Source organism: Salarias fasciatus, chromosome 15 (assembly GCF_902148845.1).
Source record: "Salarias fasciatus chromosome 15, fSalaFa1.1, whole genome shotgun sequence".
NCBI lineage: Eukaryota > Metazoa > Chordata > Actinopteri > Blenniiformes > Blenniidae > Salarias > Salarias fasciatus.
The window spans coordinates 14,184,647-14,204,167 of NC_043759.1; the positions used below are offsets into that span (position 1 = coordinate 14,184,647).

General features: G+C 41.4%; 2 protein-coding genes across 3 annotated transcripts in view; one reads left to right on the forward strand and one right to left on the reverse strand.

Moving 5' to 3' along the window:
- Positions 1-1,254: 1,254 nt before the first annotated feature.
- Positions 1,255-19,292, reverse strand: chrm5b (cholinergic receptor, muscarinic 5b). Of its 2 annotated transcripts, none has more exons than XM_030110459.1 (2): positions 19,281-19,292; positions 1,255-6,068 (listed from the first exon to the last, which is right to left on the reverse strand). In XM_030110459.1, exon 2 carries the CDS (start codon positions 5,993-5,995, stop codon positions 4,466-4,468), a length of 1,530 nt encoding a protein of 509 aa, XP_029966319.1. In that variant the 5' UTR covers positions 5,996-6,068; positions 19,281-19,292; the 3' UTR covers positions 1,255-4,465. The 2 variants fall into 2 exon arrangements, with proteins under 2 accessions (XP_029966319.1, XP_029966318.1); XM_030110458.1 differs by lacking the exon at positions 19,281-19,292 and adding an exon at positions 7,046-7,175.
- aven (apoptosis, caspase activation inhibitor) overlaps positions 6,947-19,521 on the forward strand; it is a 32,439-nt gene continuing 19,864 nt past the window's right edge. The window contains exons 1-2 of the mRNA XM_030110460.1: positions 6,947-7,153; positions 9,569-9,740. Of these exons, the coding sequence (XP_029966320.1) occupies positions 6,956-7,153; positions 9,569-9,740 (370 nt within the window). The 5' untranslated portion in view covers positions 6,947-6,955. The remainder of the gene's footprint in view (positions 7,154-9,568; positions 9,741-19,521) is intronic.

Genomic DNA, 19,521 nt, shown 5'->3' on the forward strand with positions numbered 1-19,521 from the left:
TTATTTAATATTCAACTACTTGTATTAGCTGTTACTGTTTAGCTAAACTCCTGTTCACTCATGATCTGTTTTGCTGTATTCACATTAATATTAATTAGGCTGCATCCACAGTAGTACTGATACTAATGGGAATAAATAAACATAAGTTTCCCTTTTTCAGCTGTTCTGTTACTGATTCATTTCAGGATTTTTCACAAATTATTTCTGTTTCTTTTTCTTGAACTGATAAATAATCCCCTGCTGAATGAGCTTACTGAGGCGATCAGGTATTTTGATGTTCCATGTTGTCTGGACAGGCCTCTCTGAGTGAATGTGAGGAGTGAACTCTCCCAGTAACACGTCCAACTACATTTCACGCAATTATCAAGTATTAATTTTCCATTTCTTGCTCAGTCTTGGTTGCATGCGTGCACAGTAGCAATATTTGGGGTTATTCGACAGTAACACACAGCACGACGAAGCACATCGTGTCAGAACATTTTGAGATTGACATTTTCACTTCTAAAAGGTGTAAATCCAAGAAATTGAAATGCCAGCGCGGGGCTGCTTGAGCTTCAGGGTGCTGGGTGCTCATGACTTTATGTGACACTTGCAAAGAGGAAATAACATTTCAGATTATTATCAACATCATTTGAAAAGACTCCACACTTGACTTTCATGAGGAAGGGGCTGCATTTGCTTCCCGTATTGGACCTCAGGGACGAGCGTAATGCGATTGGATAGGTGCCTCTGAAGGGAAGTTTTGAAAGTTTACTCATAAGTTGAAATGGAAGATAAGAATCCCAAAAGCACTAAGCTCCTGAGTTTGTGTAATATCAGATTAATTTTTCTGAGAATGTCATTTATCGACAGAAGAAGTGTAAGAAGCTCAGCAAAGAAAATATCCTCCTTCCTGGTGGGACTTTTCAGGTCATGAATAGACTTAATATGAAGGTAAAACAAGGATCCGGATAGAAGTAATTTAAGCTGTGAGAATTCCGACAGCAGCTTGAGTGATTGATTTCATTTCGGTTTTGTTATTTTTATTTGTTACATTAGAGCACAGAGAGCATTTCCATGCCTGAAAACAGGAGCTAACACGGAGTCTCGGGACTGGTGAAGACTCCAGGGGGAACACCTTCACTTAGCAACAGTCCTGTTACTGGGAGTGGTTCATGCTGTTCACCAAACAGCTAAAGGTCCGCTTCACCTCTCATCAGAAAGACTCCAACATCCAGAATTATTTTAGTTTGGACACGCTGGATGGCGGTTATATTTCTGCTTTTTGCATGTTGTATTTCACTGTTCATATCAGTACACACACAGACTCACTTTCACAGAGCGGCACAGACAGAAAATGAGCACAGGTTCATTCACAAAGCACTAAGTGCAGAACAAAAGGCACAACGTTCAGGGAGATACATTGAACGTTACATCGTAGGTGACAAAAGTGCAATAATTTACAACGGCGTCACTCATCCATCAGAGAAACAAGAGGGTTGCCAGCCTTCAATTACATGTCTACAAAGTCTCTCCCTCTCTTTTTTTTTTTTCTACAGTAACATGAATATGAACGAGGGCGGTCGTGTGATCCATTGAAAATCCCACATTATATTACCACTGCTGAACTCAACAAGCTGTAAATACACAGAAATGTACAGAGTAGCCCTTAAAACACAAGCTCAAATATCAATCGCAAGAGCCAAGAGAGAAAACAGAGAAATAAGCATTCTTCTCACATCAATATACACAAAGCAATTCACGCACAATATTAGCCAGATGAAGAAAAATAAATCCCAATTAAATCAGTAAAATATATTTTATATGCAATAAATTATTTTTAAAGACCCCGTGAAATGAAAAATACATTTCCAGTGATTATCTTGCGTCTATGGGCTTTCTATTTAGTTATTTGTTGTCCTGTGCCACATAGCTCAGAAAATATTGTAACATCAAATTCTCTCTTTTTCCTGTCCATGTAAAGGATTCACTCTGCGCTTCGAGATGTTCACTAACTCTGCATCCAACAGAAGTGCAAATGCTGCTCTTGCTGACGTCTCGTCTGCAGCCCTGGCTTTTCATATTGGCTTTACTGACGGGGGTGTGTAGTGCATATCTGGAGTGACGGGCAAGTGGAAATGCCAATCAAATGTTGAATGTGCCCCCGCTTCTATAAAACCCTCATTTCTGTCTTTCATTTAGAAGAAAATAAGGTAGCTGTACCTTGGGAAAGGAAAAACCCAGACACAGGGTCTTTAAACATTAAAAAAAAAAAAAAAAAGCATATTACATTCTGTATATACAGTGCAACTAAGCAGTAGTGAGTGGGAGTATAAGAGGTGTAAAGGAAAAGGTTCAGTTTTTAATTACATGCTTCAATGGAATTCTGATTAGAAGAAGGCTGCCGTGCTGCTGTTGTGAGGCGATGTTTGGTAAATGCTTTTAGATGGCAAAGTTATCACAATTTGCCTCCCAGATTTTAATTTATTGGTCCCAAAAAATAATTTCATAGCTGCGATGTCCCTGCAATTGAATTATTGGAAGTGGAATTAGAAATTAAATCTTCTGTACAAAGTCATCCTTCCTTGTTTGGGGTCAGTAAGATGAATTTTACCAGGTGTCAGTTGGTGAAAAGATCATTTATCTATTCTCAAAAAACACATGCAGACAGGGTGAAGTTGGATGTCTTGAACATGTATTAGTTATACTGTAAATGTGTGCAGCTTCCCATTTAACTGGCTAAACAGCCATGATAAAAAAGAAACACGGATTTCATCAGGCTCTCTGGAGCTACTCTGTGGTTTCTGGCACCAAGATGTTAATGACAGGTTTATTTGAGTCCAGTAAGTTGCGAGGTGTGGCCCCGCGGGACCCGCTGCATCACTGCACCTTGTTGCCGGTTCATTAGTTTTCCTTAATTAGACCAGTTGCTATAGCGACTGACCAGGAACAGCCCACAAGAGGAGCAGTTGTAGAGATGATCCGACCGGTCATCTGTCCATCGAAGTTTGACTCTTGTCAAGCTCACTCAGATTCTTATACATTTCCATTTTCCTTCCTCTTACTCATCAGTTTTTAGGACGTATTATTGCCTTGCTGCTTAACAGCTGTCTGCCATCAGTAACCTTCAATTCAGACTTCACTTTCAAGTTCAGATAGAAAATTTTCCTGTTTGACAAAGTCTAAAGTGAGTCTGAGGTAAGCCTGGACCAATTCAGTTAAACCTTTTTATTCTTATTTTATTCCCTATACATGCATACAGTATGTCATCAATGCATTTCACTAACTTTCTGTCTCCTTTAGTACTTGCTCTTTCTCTCTCTCTCTCGCTCTCTTTACTTTCCTCCAGAATCTCTGACAGTGTAACAGCAGATTTGGGTTTTTGGGCTTTTGCCTCGTCAAGCCTACAGTAATTTATTTATTTTTGCCGTCTGATGATAACTTGTTTGCTGTTCGCAGTCCCTGTTCCGTCCTTTTTTTCCTCTCTCTCTCTCTCTCTCTCTCTATCCTCTAACCCGACGACAGCGGATCAACCACCACCTCTGACTCTGGTCCTGCTGAGGTTCCTTCTTGGTTTAAGGGTGATTTTTTTTGTCATACTGTGTCAAAACTTAATGATATAGAGATTGCCTGTGTTTTTACTACACTTGCCAGTGGGCATCATACCATGACTAATCAGTGTATCCAAATGTCCTTTTTGTAATGTTGTGAATGGATAGTACGCCCTAGACAGATGGCCTTGCATATTTCATCTTTAAATAGTAATTTTCAACAGACCCAGATCTGTAAAGTTGTATCCTGGTACTGGATGTTAGTATAACTAAGATGGATAAGAGGAGCAGTTGCAGCCACAACTATATCAAACTTGGTTTTGTACATGTGATCATTATAATTGAATTGAAATGTGCTCTACTGATTTGACATCACACTCTTGGAAGGCTTGATGAACTTTAAACAGAAAGTGGATGTTATTGAACAACAAATAATTAATCAAATTCAACTTCTTTTCTTTCCTGTCAGAGACTTTTACCCATGAACTCAAATACAGCCGATGAAAATGTGTATTTTTGGCAAATGGCAGCTGATAGGCTCATGCAGTGAGATCAAGTCAGTCACAGAGATGACCGTAGCATCAATTTCTTTTCTGCCTCCACAGCTCCTTATCTAAATCTGCTGCTTTGCAAGTTGCAACGTAAACACCCACTTATGTGTAAAATCTGCAGCCTTCCTTCTTCAGGTAGACATGATAAAATGTGAACCGATTCCTTTAGCTTTAAGTGTGTGAATGTGAAGCCAGCTTCATAAAATATCTTTCCTATAATAATATTAAACAAGTCATTGAAGTGCTGAAATACGCAGCTCGTTTTCCACCAACGTGTAGGTCAACAATACAATCAGCACTTAAAGCAGAAGATGGTCAACAAGCACAAGGAAATCCAACACATGGACTAAATCTATAAGTCTGCTATAACACTGCGGTGCCACATCAAGTCATTTTATTGTTTACATTTGGGTTTTGTCCGCCCCAGTACAGCTTGTCCTCTCCTCGCCTCCTCCTCCTCCACTGGCAGAGCAGAAGCATGCGGAAGGTTTTCTGGAAGGTCTTGTTGCAGAGGGCGTAGCACATGGGGTTGATGGTGCTGTTGACGTAGCACAGCCAGTAGCCCAGGTGCCAGAGCGACGTGGGGATGCAGTCGGCGCAGAATGTGGAGATCAGCACCATGATGTTGTACGGCGTCCATGTGAGGATGAAGGCCAGCAAGATGGCGCTGAGGGTCTGCGCTGCCTTCTTCTCCTTCACCAGCACCATCCTCTTTCTCTTGGTTATCTGGCTCTTCAGGGCGGGGTCAATGGGTTTGGACGTGGTGGAGGCAGAGGACGGGGAGGCATTTTTGGGGGGCTGTTGTGCTTCGGGTGGGCTTGGCGTCGCACTTGGGGGATCATTGTTTTTCACCTTGGTGCCTGGTTTGAATTTATAGGAGATGCACTTTTTACTGTTCTTCTTTGGGGTTGTGGAAAAATACTGGTCCTCTGTGTAATCAGTCACCTGGCCGTTCTTACTACTGGGTCCACCTTCCTCTTTGAAGGATCCTTGTGGGGTTTCTATTGAAACATGATGCTCTTCCTCCTCTGATGAAGTGTAACTGTTAAAAGAAGTGATCTGATCTGCTTTGACCCAGGCATCATCTGACCTTGTGGTAGTTTTAGTGGCATTACTTTGATTTGACGATGACCAGGAAGCCTGGCTGGGCTCTCGTCGCTCCCTGGTGAAATGAAAACAAGAATTAATGATGGTTTTTTGTGGCTTATTCCCCTCTGGAACATTCTCTGCTGTGAGCCCCTGCAGCTCTGCCAGATCTTTTGTCCTTTTTTGCGTCTCCTTGTAGATCCTGCAGTAAAGGATGGTCATAACAGACACTGGGATGTAGAACGCAGCAATAGCTGTCCCGAATGTGATCACAGGCTCTGTCAAAAACTGGATTTGGCACTGGTCCACAGGCACTGTTCTCTCTCCAACAAAGTACTGCCAGCACAGAATGGGTGGAGCCCACAGAACAAAAGACACCAGCCAAGCCAGACCTATCATTATGGCGGCTCGCTTTGGAGTCCTCTTTGCCCTGTAAGTCAGTGGCCTTGTGATGGAGAAGTATCTGTCAAAGCTGATCACAAGTAGGTTCATCACCGAGGCATTGCTGGCTACGTAATCCACCGCCAGCCAGAGATCACATGCGAGGTTCCCCAAAGACCAGTAACCCATTATGATGTATGTCGTGTACAAGTTCATGGACAGAACTCCTATAATAAGGTCAGCAAAGGCCAGACTCAAAAGATAATAGTTATTAACAGTCTTGAGCTGGCTGTTTACTTTGAAAGACAGCAACACCAGGACATTACCAACTATAGTTATCAGGCTGACAATGGCTGACACTGTAGCGATGGCTATAACCTCCCAGAGGCTGTGAGGAGCAGCATGGGCAACCGAGGTGTTGCCAATGGAGATATTGTGGAGATCCATGGTGCTGTATCATCTGTTTGAATTACAGTTGACATACATCCCGTTGTGGCTCCCAGCAGAATGAACAGTTCACCTAAAACAAAAAGAAAGTATCAGTGAGAAATAAAAAATCTGCACTTTTCATTGAGCCACCCAACGTCTACTCCACTTTATCCAATTCTGAGGAGTCTGTGCGAAGACAGGGTGCACTATTCACAGCTCTCTAGTCCATCACATAGCAAATACAGAGAGACAGACAACCTCATGCCTATATTAAGAAAACCTGCCTGTGCACAACGAGAAAATGTAAACTCAATGCAGAAAAGACACCCAAGGAACAGTATCATCCTGACGTGAGAGTGATAACCACTATACCTACTACAATCCCAATTTCCACTTTGTTTAATTTACCTTTGTTATTTATTCACATTATGGTTTTTAACTGGAAAAAAAATCAGCCTTGAAATTTCCAAGTCCACACCACAAGAAAAGTTTAACGTTTCAGATTTATTTTCAAACCATCTTGTTTTTCCATCAATATAGCTATACTGATTATTAATTTAGAAAAGTACATTTCCAATTTGATATCAAGTTTTTAGAATGCTATCTACAACAAAATGTTTTTAAATTCAATGAATGAATATATTTATGTACTGTATAATCTGCACCCAGTATATGAAAAAAAGTCGTCATATATTGATTACATATTTTAGTTAATCTACTTGTATATTGTTAATCTTATTTCTCTATTGTTTATTATTTAATCTAAAACATACGTTCTTCTAAAACAACAAACATATAGATATACTGATATATATATTTACGAAATAAATACAGGACGTAAATCCTGTAAATGAGACTCCATCCCGGAACCAAAGCAAACACTACCTTGTCTTGGGACTCTAATCGCTGCTGCACCCATTCCTAGAGACTACCAACGTGTCACCTGCTAAACCGTCCGCACCCATACAGTTGACAGTAATGGAGGGTAGAGTGAGCAGAGGCAGAGGAGGCAGTTGGAAGAGAGGCGGACGGGGTGGAAACGACGGTGAAGGTTCGGGCGGTGAGTACCGTGGCAGAGGGAGAGGAGGCCACCACCGCGGGAGAGGCAAGCGGGACCACCACCGGGGGCGCGGACGCGGGGGAGGCGGCGGCCGCGGTGCAGACTTCCATCAGCGGGTGAGATTTCCCGTTACCCCGCTTCGCCAGACTCCGTGTGAAAAGTAGTGGAGTTCTTCTAGATTTTTCCCTGAGATGAAACACACATTACCGAGAGATACGGTCAATATCTGCACGGAATTACCTTCTATTCGGCTAATTTATCACTGATTTCAGAGCAGTCCTTTTCTGGTGGTAAAGCTGACTTCACCCAGCAGAGGCTGACACATTACTGTGCAAACTTCTCCTCGGCTGACTGGATGCTTGGTTTGGCGTGGCATGCATGTGTGCAGTTCTGTTTACCTCCCAATACAAATAGTTTTCATTGTATTCCACACATGTTGGTTGTCAGCGTGATTTGCACACACGTGGCCATGCCAACTGGAAACAATCATAAACTGCATGAACATCTTTATGTGAATCATTAAAGTGATACAGCACCAGCACTTCACACCCCCACCCACCCAACCCCCATGGATAGCATTGTTTCTGCACAATCTGAGCCTTGGGTATGACACTAGAAGCTTCTTCTTTATTCAAACTGTGATGCTCAGTCAGGTAATGCCCCTGCCATGGTAACGAGAGAATTAGAAGAGAAACAATGGGGGCTCATTCACAGTCTATGTGGGGGCTCTGTGATTGCAATCACAGAAATCTCCTTTGGTTCATAGGGGCTTCTTGATTGCAATCACAAAAATCTCCTTTGGCGCATCCATAGCTACCATGTGGTCTTAGGTGATATTGATGGGAAAAAAAAAAAAAACACACACACACACACACAAAAGCATGATTTACTTTGACTTGTACTGGAGCACATGTATAAACTGAGCAAGTCTGAAAATATGCCTTCTGACAATGACAAGAATATTGACTGCTTTATTCAGCAATCTTACAAAAACATTAAGTAGTCTAGTACCTAGATTTCTAGGTTCATTTTTCCAAGTATGTTAATTTTTTTTTTTTATAATGCATTGGGATGTGTCTTTTGCTTTGGCCCTCAGTAGAAGTGTTATAGTTTTTACAGTTTGTAAAATATGCAAACACATGATTTATAATCTTTAGCAGTAAAGTCATTAAGAAAGCTCCACTGTACAACAAATAAAACTGAAGCTGAAAATCCAGAGGAGGCTCATCCAGCATTTTGCAAACCTAGTGATAAATATTTACTGTATATCCCGCACTCACTGTCACCTGGAGACGTTTTTCCTTTTTAAATGATTCCTGTGAACTATCTTCATATTTGCAGTACTACAGTAAAGTTTCCTACTCATATTCCTACTCATTGAAATGCTCAAAGATTGCTTTTTTTTTATGTCTTTTATGTCTCAAGCGGAAAAACGTTTTACAGCCTTTAGCATGCATGTTTTCATAATCTCATTCACACAGTATGCATAAACATTATTGTTATTTTGGGAGCTAGCTTTCACTGCACTTTGTTGCTATTGGGCATCCAGCTGTAGTTCTCAGTGTTGTGTGTACAGAACTTATCAAAACAGTGAATGTACCCCTCAGTGAACAAATTGTCAGGAGTAGTTACTTTCATCTATAGACTTGTTTAGTAGGGAAGTGTTAGACTTTGCCATGTCATTTCATGGGCAGCCTTCTGGTCCTCTGGTATTACATGTTTAATTCTGACACTGCTTCACTGCTGTTCTGCTGTTATTCTATCTTACATAACTGCTTTACCAAGTTTGGGTCCCAAGGAAGTGTTTCCTGAAAGGGCGGAAGCTCTCTGCACAGGCCACCAGATACAGACTCGTTGATACAACAGAATATCAATGAATCTGTTGTTACTATTATCTTACTTTAAAGTTGAAATTGTCCATTTCACTGTCTCTGAACAGTGATACTTGTTATTTAGGTAATATTTTAACAGTTAGCCTAAGCTGCTACTATTTTGATTAGCAAGACAACTAGGAGTATGTTTTTAAGGGGAAAGAAGAAAAAGTAGAATTTATTGCCATTGATGTAGTATGTCAGAAAAAAAATTGCAGCATCACAAAAATAAGATTGGATGTTTTTTTTCCAGACTACATAAATATTAAAATTAAAACTTCAAAAAATGCTTGAAATTTTTCAAATTCATCTGTCTGATTGTAGAAATAAGTACTTCATGCACCACCAACCAATAAACCTATTGCATGTTTTCCAGAAATTACAAAATGGATTTAAAATGTTTTTCAGCTATAAGGCAAAAAGCAAAAGCCGCATAATCCTCACCTTGTGACATTTTGTTGACCAAACGGTTGCATGCAGGTTTCTTTGTCCTCCTGCCTTGTCTCTGTCTGTGCTGGCTCCTGAGTCATCTATTTGAAGGAGTATACACTCTTAAGCCTTTATTTGTAGTCTGATGACTGGCCATCAGTCACAAGCCAGAGCTTTTCGTGCTCTGCTTGCTGAGCCGTCTAATGTTTTCCCCGCACTCGACCTCTTCAGGATCAAGATGACGACGATACGCTCGAGGAGGAAGATTACAGGGCGGAGGTGTTCTCCAGGAGGAAGCTCGAGTCAAACTGGGACCGTTACGAGGAGTCGGAGAGGCAGGAGCCCGACGACGACACACCCGTTCAGAGGGGGACAGACTACCATGTCCTGTTAGAGTCAGCAGGTAAGATCTGAGCACATAACGCAAGAAGCGGATGTTTGTTTTTCCATCCACACCTGCAGTGTTCACAGGAGAGCCGGCCTCTGCATTTGATTTGGGATTTGATGGATTTATATAGGAGGACACGCTAACAGTCTCAGTGGAGGACATTGCATAACAGGTCTGAATTTTTAGATTCCGTAAATGAATATTATGAATTTAAAATCTTTTCGACAGATGCAGGACTCAAACATTTGCTTCTCATAATCAACCGTCCATCCGTCCTCTGTGCTGCTTTATCTAACTCAGGGTCGCTGCAGTTAGTTCCAGCTGAGTGTGGGTGAAAGCAGGACACACTGGACAGTCTGACTGGCAATCATAACCACTTATTTGCAATTTTAAAGCCATTATTTATTGTTTCTGGATTGTGGAAGGAGATTTGATTAAGGCCAAGCCACTACTCTACCATGCAGTTAAAAACCATGCATCATACTTTTTATTAAGCGTATTCACATTCACATTGAGTACAAGCTATGGCTCAACATGTCACAATAGTCCCAGGTTTTTTTAAAAAAAACCTCCTCCACCAGTGATCTAGCAGCACAAAGACCTGCTGACTAAAAGTACTGAAACCATCACTGGAATAAAGAAGCAGTACAAGAGTGCTGACTTTTAATCTGCGTATTAGCTGGAGTGGAAATCCGCCCGGTGAGCAGTTCTCTCAAGTTGTCTCGATTCTAATTAGTCGAAAAGGAAATGACTTTCTTCAAGCAGTGTGATTTCATTGTATGGATGCTGCCGTCGGATGACTGCATAGAAAATGCTTGTTTGTTTTTGCTCATTTCAGCCTGAGCGGCCAGTCGCTGTTTGGGCCCCCGAGCTCTCCACAGTCTTTGATTCTGTTGATATTTCTTTTTTCCCAGAGGACCGTTGGTGAGAGAGCTCAGTGATGTCTGATTAAAACACACCCCAGTTCAACTGGAAGATACTTTTTTTTTTTTCTTCTTTCTCGTGTTTCATGTTAATTAGCATAAGACAGGAAGTCGGAGATGAAAAGTGAGGTTCGCGTCAACAGCTCCCACCTAGCTGGGAACGCCAGAGCGGCTCATGCTTGATTTGATTGGCGAAAACTGTCGGCTTTCCATCAATTATTTCATTAGTTGGTGGGCATCATGATGTGAGCAGGTCGACTGCGGCTCATTAATCTTCTGATCTCATCAACATCCTGTTTGTGTGTGGAAGCTGAAACTTCTCCCCATCTTCTTCTTTTGGCTGGTTTTATCTGTTGCACATTCTCCGTCGCCCCCGATGATTTGACTGTGAGAAGTTTTTCGTTTTTGGGGGCGTTTGTCAGCGTGGAGCTGATGCCTTGGGCAGCCGGGGCTGTTTGTGTCAGCTCCAGAGTCTGTTGCTTGTGAAGGCAACATGAAATAAGCCGAAGAGGGTTTGTGCGATCGCCTCCTTATGAATAATGCCGGCTGATCTGTGATGGAGCGATAGCGTTCGCAGCCAAATCTTCCCGCAAGTCGGAAACTCTTTGGCTTTAATTGACCGTGTGTTTTGTTTTTGTAGAGCTGCGATAATTAGCTGGTTAATGAAGTTGATTATCTGATTAATTGGCAACTACTTTAATGATCGATTATGAGTCATTTTTCAAGCTTAATTTGCCTAATTCTCATCTATTAACCCAAAGCATTATCTGGGGCCTTTAGTCCCTCATAAGAATAATAAATGATCATAATGATAATAAAATTAATACGTCTTGGTTGCAAGCAAAGCTGTTCATCAGACTTTAGGAAAGAATTGATGTTTTTCATCATTTGCATAGACAAACTACTTGACTTCTTCAAGCAAGCTGATCGATTGACGAAATTGATAATTGATCCATCTTCTATGCTGCTTTGTATCTTCATCTCAGGGTTGTGGGAGACTGAAGGCCCCCCGAACCACTAGCGTGCATTCCTGAGCTGATAATAAAAAAAAACTGGTAGCCAGAAGCTCAAGTTTCAGTGCTCACAACAGTTCAGCGTCTTTTTTTTTTGTTTGTTTGTTTGTGGGCAGCAGATTAAAGCCGATGATGAGCTGTGAATTTGTGCGCCTACAAACAGATTCTAATTCTTTTTTTTTTTTTTTTCCTCGTAGATACTTCAGCTTTGTATTGTTGCATCTTTATTATTTTTGTTTGTGTTTGCATTTTCTGGATTCATCAGCCCTTCATGCAGTAAATATTTTGGGAGTTGCAAAATATTGGTTGAGATACAAAAAAGCCTGTACTCCAAGCCTCAGGAAACACATTGATGTTTTCCAGTCTTTAATCATTTCTTCACAAAAATCAATTTTTGAGAGATTATGCATACATAACATGGCGCTTGGAAAACTAGTATTTTGTGAGCTTTATTAGAAGGAAAAAGTGTTTTTTTTTTTTTATCTTCTGTACCAAAATCTGTCTGCCCAGAGTCTCGTCTGCTGAGCTTACTCAGCTTGCTGTACTTCAACCTGAACAGCAGTTTGTTTCTGACAGTGACTTTTCGACTCTTTGACTCTGATTCAGACATGTTTGAGCTGCAATGATGTTCGTAACCCGCTGCCATATTTTCCCTTGGAAGCATGCTGGTTGCCATGGGGATGGCGACTCTATCCTTGCATTGGTAAACCCGCTGCTAGAGGAGAGGCAGGGCTAGCAGCAGCACATTTCTAAACTTCTTTCATCTTTAAATTAAACTACAGTTGTCAAACTGTTGGGTTTTCCAGTGAAAGTCTGAATCAGACTCTTGTCAACATAACAGGTTTCGTAACTGCAGTGGGTAGTTGAGCAGGTCAGCAGGTCGGTGTGGGGCGGGCCTCCCCCGGGGGGCGCCACAGAGCCTCAGGGAGGCGGAGCAGCAGGAAGAATCTTGGGGTCAAAGATGACTTTTCACTGTAAGATTTTATTCCTTTTTTTCTCTTTTTTTTTTTGAGAAGAAATTATATAAAGAAGTCAGTGGAAGGTAAAGGAGTAGTAGTTTTAAATAAGCTTCTCTGGCGACAAAACAGGAAGTCTGAAGTTTCAACAGCTGCAAGCTATATATATGTAAATACTGGATTTTATAAAATGAAGTGTCTTATTAGCACAAGTGAAGATCCCAGCAGCAGGTAACAATAATACCTCATTCTGAGAAAAACAAAAAGTATTTGGAAGTCAACCATTCACACATATTATTGAACTTAATGAAGTTCTCTGCACTTCATGAACTGTCTGTCTATGACAGTACATCTTTTGATTTTTACACATTATCTAAGATGTGATTTAAGTATTAAAGTACCAGTAAAAATGGGTTTGGGCCAACACTCTCTCCTCCATCCCTCTTTTTTCCCTCACATCATCGGCACATAAATGATGTGGAAACCATTTGAATCGAATTATACTTTATTTGCTCAGTTTTGTTAACCAACCTTTTCCAGTTTGAATTGACTCTTGAGGCTGTTCTCTGTTTTACTTTTACTCAGCTGATTAAAATGTTTCTGATGTTTATGTATAGTTTCTTTTTTATATATATATATGGATTACAAATCAGACGTCTTCGTGAATGAGGCCCCTATGCTCTTATTATCTCGCCCCGTTTCACAACACATTTCAAACACTACTGTATATATTTGGCCAGAAGTCAGGAAGACCACAATCCTAGATGTTTTCAACAGTTTCTAGCGAATGGCTGGACTCCCAGCAGAGTTTGATGAGGACAAACTTATTACAGTCAATGCTTAAAAAAGGAAAATAAAAAATGAAATGGAGATGAAAACATGGTGTACTGTAGCGCCTCCTGACCAGGACTCAACACCTCTGCTAAGTGTTAGAAAGCATGACTTCAAATAACTTGTTGCTTTTGTGCACGCAGGATGTGTGTATATATAAGATGGTTCATTTGTCCGCAGCCAATAACTCACAGCTTCTGCTGCCTTTCAACAGGCTGAGTGATGTTTCAGAGCATTTGGACATACTGGGCAGAAGGCTAATTATTGCAATTTTTGGCTGAAAAATCTACACATTTATTAATAATCGGAAAGTTCCAAGTCATGCTCGGCAGCCCTCATCAGTCAAGCTGTTTCTTTTTGGATCCAAATCTGTTGGATCCTGCGTGCGACTAATTACTCGCCCGACACGCACGGCCTGTTATTCGCTGTCAGATCTCTTCATTCCCACTGACGAGCTGTGCGGGGCTTGAACTTGCTTGTGCTCCAGGAAGAAGCCTCCAGGCTGTTTTTAACTTAAATGTTTTTGGCAATAAACAGTTTTTTTTTTGTTGTTGTTTTTTTTTTCCCCCTCCTCACACCGTTAGAAAGTTTGCGTGCGTTACAGCAGTGTGTCGCTCTCCCTCCTTCCCTTGCAGTGTGAAATGCCAAAGGTGCTCCTGTGAGTTGTTTGACTCCCATCCCTCGTCTCTGTGTTTTGCCCACATCGCCAGATTAGTCACGTCATACAGCAAGAGGTTGCCGCTCTCCAGAGGAAACTTAATTGTACGTGGGAGGCGATGCTTTTAAGAGCTGTTTTTCTGGCCAATTAAGGTAGCCATGAAATCAAGAATCCGTCACAGAAATCCTCGTTACTTTTTGTATCCAAGGCGTTGCAGCGCGCGTCTGTTTCATCGGGGAGGTTGGACAAAATAAAACACATTGTAGATATCATGTATTTCAGGAGAGAAATGGCCTACAGCTGTGTTGCTTCACCTTTTGTTATGTATCAGTTTTTGCAATATTCAAAAAATCCCGAGGCGCAGCGGTCAAGAGCGGAGCCTCACCTCCAGCGAGGCGGAGGCATCAGACGCGAGTGCTGATTTTTACCACCTTTTAATCATGAAGGGAGATTATGTTTTTGCCGTACTGCGCAGCAGTGTGTGATACTGACGGAGATGAGAGCTGCAGAGATCCAGACTTTCATCGCCGGGCATTTTATCTGATAATAGTGTGACGCCGCTTTCAGAGCCGAGTACATTTGAGCAGCCCAAAAACAAAACGTGTTCAAATATATATCTGAGTGGGTGGAATCTGTTGTTGTGATGCCTCACATTTAGAAAAGGAAAGTACTGAGGTTTTGTGAAATGATGACTTTTTAGAAGTGGATGATTGGCGAAGCCAAAAATAACCCTGTGCTCTAACTTCGCTGCTTTTGACAGTGATAACTGATTAACATTTTGTTTTAGTTGTGATTGCTGAAGCCTCACTGGGCTCATCACCTGGTACATTCTCCATATTTAAGCAGTTGTGGAGCTGCTCTCTCTGTTCGTGCTGTTCACTGACATGAGCTGAAGCTGTTCTCCACATGGTTACTGTTTCACGAAGTCCTGAAACTGTACAAAGCAATCTTGATTAATCTTGAACCGAATCATTTGTCCTGATAGCAGCACAAAAGACGTCTCTTGTCACAGTACCAGTGGTGCTCAGAGCATTGAATAAACATCAGATTACATGTGTAAGAACTGCCTGCTGCTTTCTCTTGTCCTTCGTTCAGCTGTTTATTTCAAGAACTGATAACATCAAAAGAAAATACTATCCGCTTCCAATAATCTGAATTTAGTGTGAGACTTTAGATGGAATTTAGTGTAATAGTTGCTTTGTTCTTTTGTTCATTCATCTTTTTAGTGTGTTTAGTCTGCATGGGGTCACGGTGGCAATATGAAGAGCAGAGAAGCCCAGATGACCCCGTCCCCTAAAACCTTGTGAAAATCTTCTTTTATGTCCCATCGGTGCTCCTTTCTCAACCAGTAGATATAATGATCTCTAACGCAGTGCATCCCTTCAGCTAGTCCAGATAATACTGAGGAGATAATTAGGAATATCACGGGTTTGTTGACTTTGTGATTACATTGTTATCAGCTGCTCGTACTGTCTGGATAAACAGAATAAGTGAGATTGCTTTAATAATGTCATAAAACAAGATACTTTATTGGTTTTCTGTAATTATTCTTGCCACCGCTCATCAGCAGCAGGCTAAAGCCAGCTTGCCTCATGACTGTGAGACTGGTTGAACATTTAAAACTCAGAGAATTCAGTTGAAATGTTTCTTTTTATCTCAGCGGGGTCGTATTTGGAATCAAATGCATAGTTTCAGCCGCAGTACACAGAGAAGTCACTTCACTGTCCAGCAGGAAGGAGGTGTTGTTCTTCTGGCAAAAAACTGGAGTTTCTGAAAACAAAAGTAGGTGGCAGGAAGTCTGTGGTGTCATTAGCTCCAGTTCCTGCCTCGAGTAGTGTGAAGACTCTGGTCAGCGCTTTTAACACCACTACTGTGACAGAAGAATCACTCGTGGGAAAAAGAGAGGGAGAGGGAAAAAAAAAAAGAGTCAAGTTCCACTGTTGTTTGAGAACCACGCTGCCAGATGGAGATCTCCTCTTACTGTTTTATCAAAAATGGCTCAACAGTTGGACAGGTTACTGACGCTTCAGATGCCAGTTTTTATAATTATAGCTCCCACTGAGGCGCAGCTCACGGCTGTCAAGCCCCGCAGCGTTACAAAATGACATGCCGGAAAATGACAATCCCACGAAGTCGCCCTTCAAGCAGTCGCTTTCAGGAGGAGTGGTTTTTAATTTGAAATCACAATTCCATGCTCCACTCAGTTAAAAAAATGCGTAATCAGACTTGTGAACAAACCTTTTTTTGTCAAAACAGCCTGTAGGAGGAGTTTCTGTATGGAAGCTCGTAGAAGAAATATTTAAAATTTAATGAGAACAACCCAGGTTGGACCTCGAGTTCTTCCTCCTCCCTACATTCAAAGGTCAAGGCCTAACCCGGTGTGCCACCAGGCCTGGGGGCTGCAGTAGGATTATTTAGAGTGTGGTCCCATAATGAATCTTGTTCTTCAAATGTATTGAAAATATTCAGTATAATCGACTGTCAGCTAAAGAAAAGAGCTCACCGGACATTTTAAAATGACGCCACTCACACACACATTCCATTCATGCCCGTTCCATTCAGACGTTTCTCGGCAGGACCGGCCTCTGCTGCTTATATACATCCCTGTATACACTCCTTCAGCCTGTTTGTATTTCATTATGAATCTCTCTTCTGGTGAACGTATCCAGATGCATTTGGATGCCCTCCTCCTCTCCCCTCCTCCCCCACAGAGAACCTTAAACTCTGCTTCTGATGAATTCTGCACGCCATACACATTCAACACGGTATTAACAAAACACTTTGAATTCCTCCTTCGGGGTCTATTAAAGGATATATACTTGAATGGTTATTGCCCACAGTCCTTGACTCAAAAAGAATGCTTCTGAAATCTCTATGGTACTTGGTGTGGTTGGAAAAATGCCAGCCAGACAAGATTTCATAAACATACTGATTTGAAATGGAGGTCAGGCCGATTTTCATTACTGCATGAACTTCTGAAGGGCTGTTATGTGTCGTCATTGCTCGTCCGAATATCTTTTAATGTTGATTCGTTTTGAATGAGCATCATTATGCTTTTTATTACACCCAATGATGAGGCTCTTTGCATCAGGAGGGAGCTTTTTTTTTTTATTCCCCGAATATGGCTTCTAGACCGAGACGACCGTTCGCTGATGATGAAACCTTGATGCTTTTGACACTCAGAATATTTTGTGCGTTCTGAAAAGCTTTTTTTTTTCCCCGCAGAGAAACCATTCGTCACCTTGATCACTTCAGTCGACGTGAATCAAAGATGAAAGCAGATGTATGGATTGAATTCAAATGCATCTGGCTGCTTTGCGTTGCCCTCGGGAATTAATGGCTCTCAACTGTTTTTGCATTCTTTTTTTTTTTCCAGGGGTTGTCTCAGTCCTTGCATTGTTGGGGATTGATTGCGTCGTTGCTTGGGTACAATGTACACACAGTGTGGTTCTCTCTTCTTCTTTCTTTCTTTTTTTTTTTTTTCCTCTGTGTGTTCGTGCGCCTGTATGACCGGGGGGAAATAGCTGGCTAGTTATTTACGTCCTAATACGGTCATCTATCTGTACACATTAACACAAGGATCAATCCTCCTCCCCCGCAGCCGTAGTTTACCAAGGCTGCTAATGGGGACCTATCAGGGCTCAATCATAATGAGACAAAAGGAAATCTTATTAGAGCTTCAGTGATTCGGGTAACGAGATTGACAAACACAAGGACGTTTTCCTAACTGAGATGAATCGTCCCAATCATTCCATTCATTTATATGTTCCGCTGTCCTTATGGATACTTGATTAGCCATGTATATGAGAGGAGACTGGCGTCAAAGCAGAGGAATGAAGCCAGCCGTGCGCCGTCTGGCTGGCAAAAATAGGAAAGAAAGCATTACAGGTGCTTCAGCGTGTTTCCTTGCAAATGGTGATTGAGATGCGGCCAGCGGAGGATGGATGCAGGCTAAAAAAAGCCGCAGGTGGATCATAGACTCTTCACTGAGATCGTCCCACAAGACAGCCTTCCCACTTTCATCCCAAAATATCCGGACCTTTTGTTTCAGAGCCGGTGCTTATGAAGTTTCTCCATTAGACATCGATCGCTTCAGATGACTGAGCGTGTATTCCATCAAGCGATGGTAGAAAAAGGTCTGAACTCTCAAAATTTCAGTTTATAATTAGATTTTTTTTTGTTTGGGAAATGGTCCATCTGGAATACTTGATAGTTTGCTGGAGCTGAAGTGGTCAGTATTTTCTACAGGCAAATATTTAGTGAGGTTACTGGCTTTTATGCATATTAGTAAAAGAGAATAGTCTAAGATGAGAGTTATGTCATTTCAAATCGATGCTGGTAGGGCTTCTGACATATTTATATAAACGGTTTACCACAAAAGCTGCTGTGCTTCAACAATACCAGGGATAGAGAGTTAACAGATAATTAAGAACATTTTTTTTTATTAAAAAAAATCTTTAAAGCCAAATTGAAAAAACATTAAACATATTCATTTTTCCTGAATGCACAAAATTTCCACTTTTCCTACTTTATAATAAAGGTCTATCAAACCCTTGGTGGCCTTGTGTTCATAAATATAACACACTACATCCTGAGTGAAGGTGGGATTATCCATTAGTTGCAGAAAATCCAGCAGTTTTTAAACATGTAACGATCGATACCATGCTCAACTCTTTTTATTAATCAGAAAATAGTTTTTAACTGGTTATTGTTGAAATTCCTGTCACTCAAGTCATTGTTCATTGTTGAAGCCTTGTGGTGTTTATTTCTCCAACAAGACAATAGAACAAATGATGGGATGCCTGTGTTATGACTGATCATCTCTCCCTCTTTTTTCTTTTATTGAAGCCTTTAATCAAATCCTCCCCATCTGTTTCTCTCCCTCTTTAAAAATGCAGAGCATCTAGAAACAGAGAGAAGCTCATCTAATCAAATTTAATATCACATAAACAACCTTTTTATGTGGTGTTAAATTCCTACTTTAAAAAAAAAGGCTATATGACAGTCTATAGATGACAACTGATGAATCTCATGATTTAATAATACAGTAACTGAGGCTACATTTCTAATTCCCTAATCAAAGTTTAATCGCGTTGGATTCGAGCGTTTGATTGCACTAAACAGTGTGTTCGGCCAGTTGACAGCTGCTCACATCAAACAGAATACATACTCACCCCGTACGGCTCCGGCAAAAGCACGACGCTGCAGCGTTTAAACGGGCGCTCGGCCAAGTCTCCAGCACTTCCCCTTTACTCCTTCTCCAGTCCGTCCGAGTTTCCTCGCTTTCTTCTTCCCTCGCTCTCTCCGTCTCTCCCTCACAGCATGTCCCTCCTCACACTCTGCCTCCCCGGCTCGCCGTCCCCCTCCCCTGCTCCGCTCCTCTCCTCTGCGCTCCTCTCTCCAACGAGGTGAAAA

Excerpts from the sequence above, each read along its gene's own strand:
- chrm5b (XM_030110459.1), bottom strand. The coding sequence starts at position 5,995 with ATGGATCTCCACAATATCTCCATTGGCAACACCTCGGTTGCCCATGCT.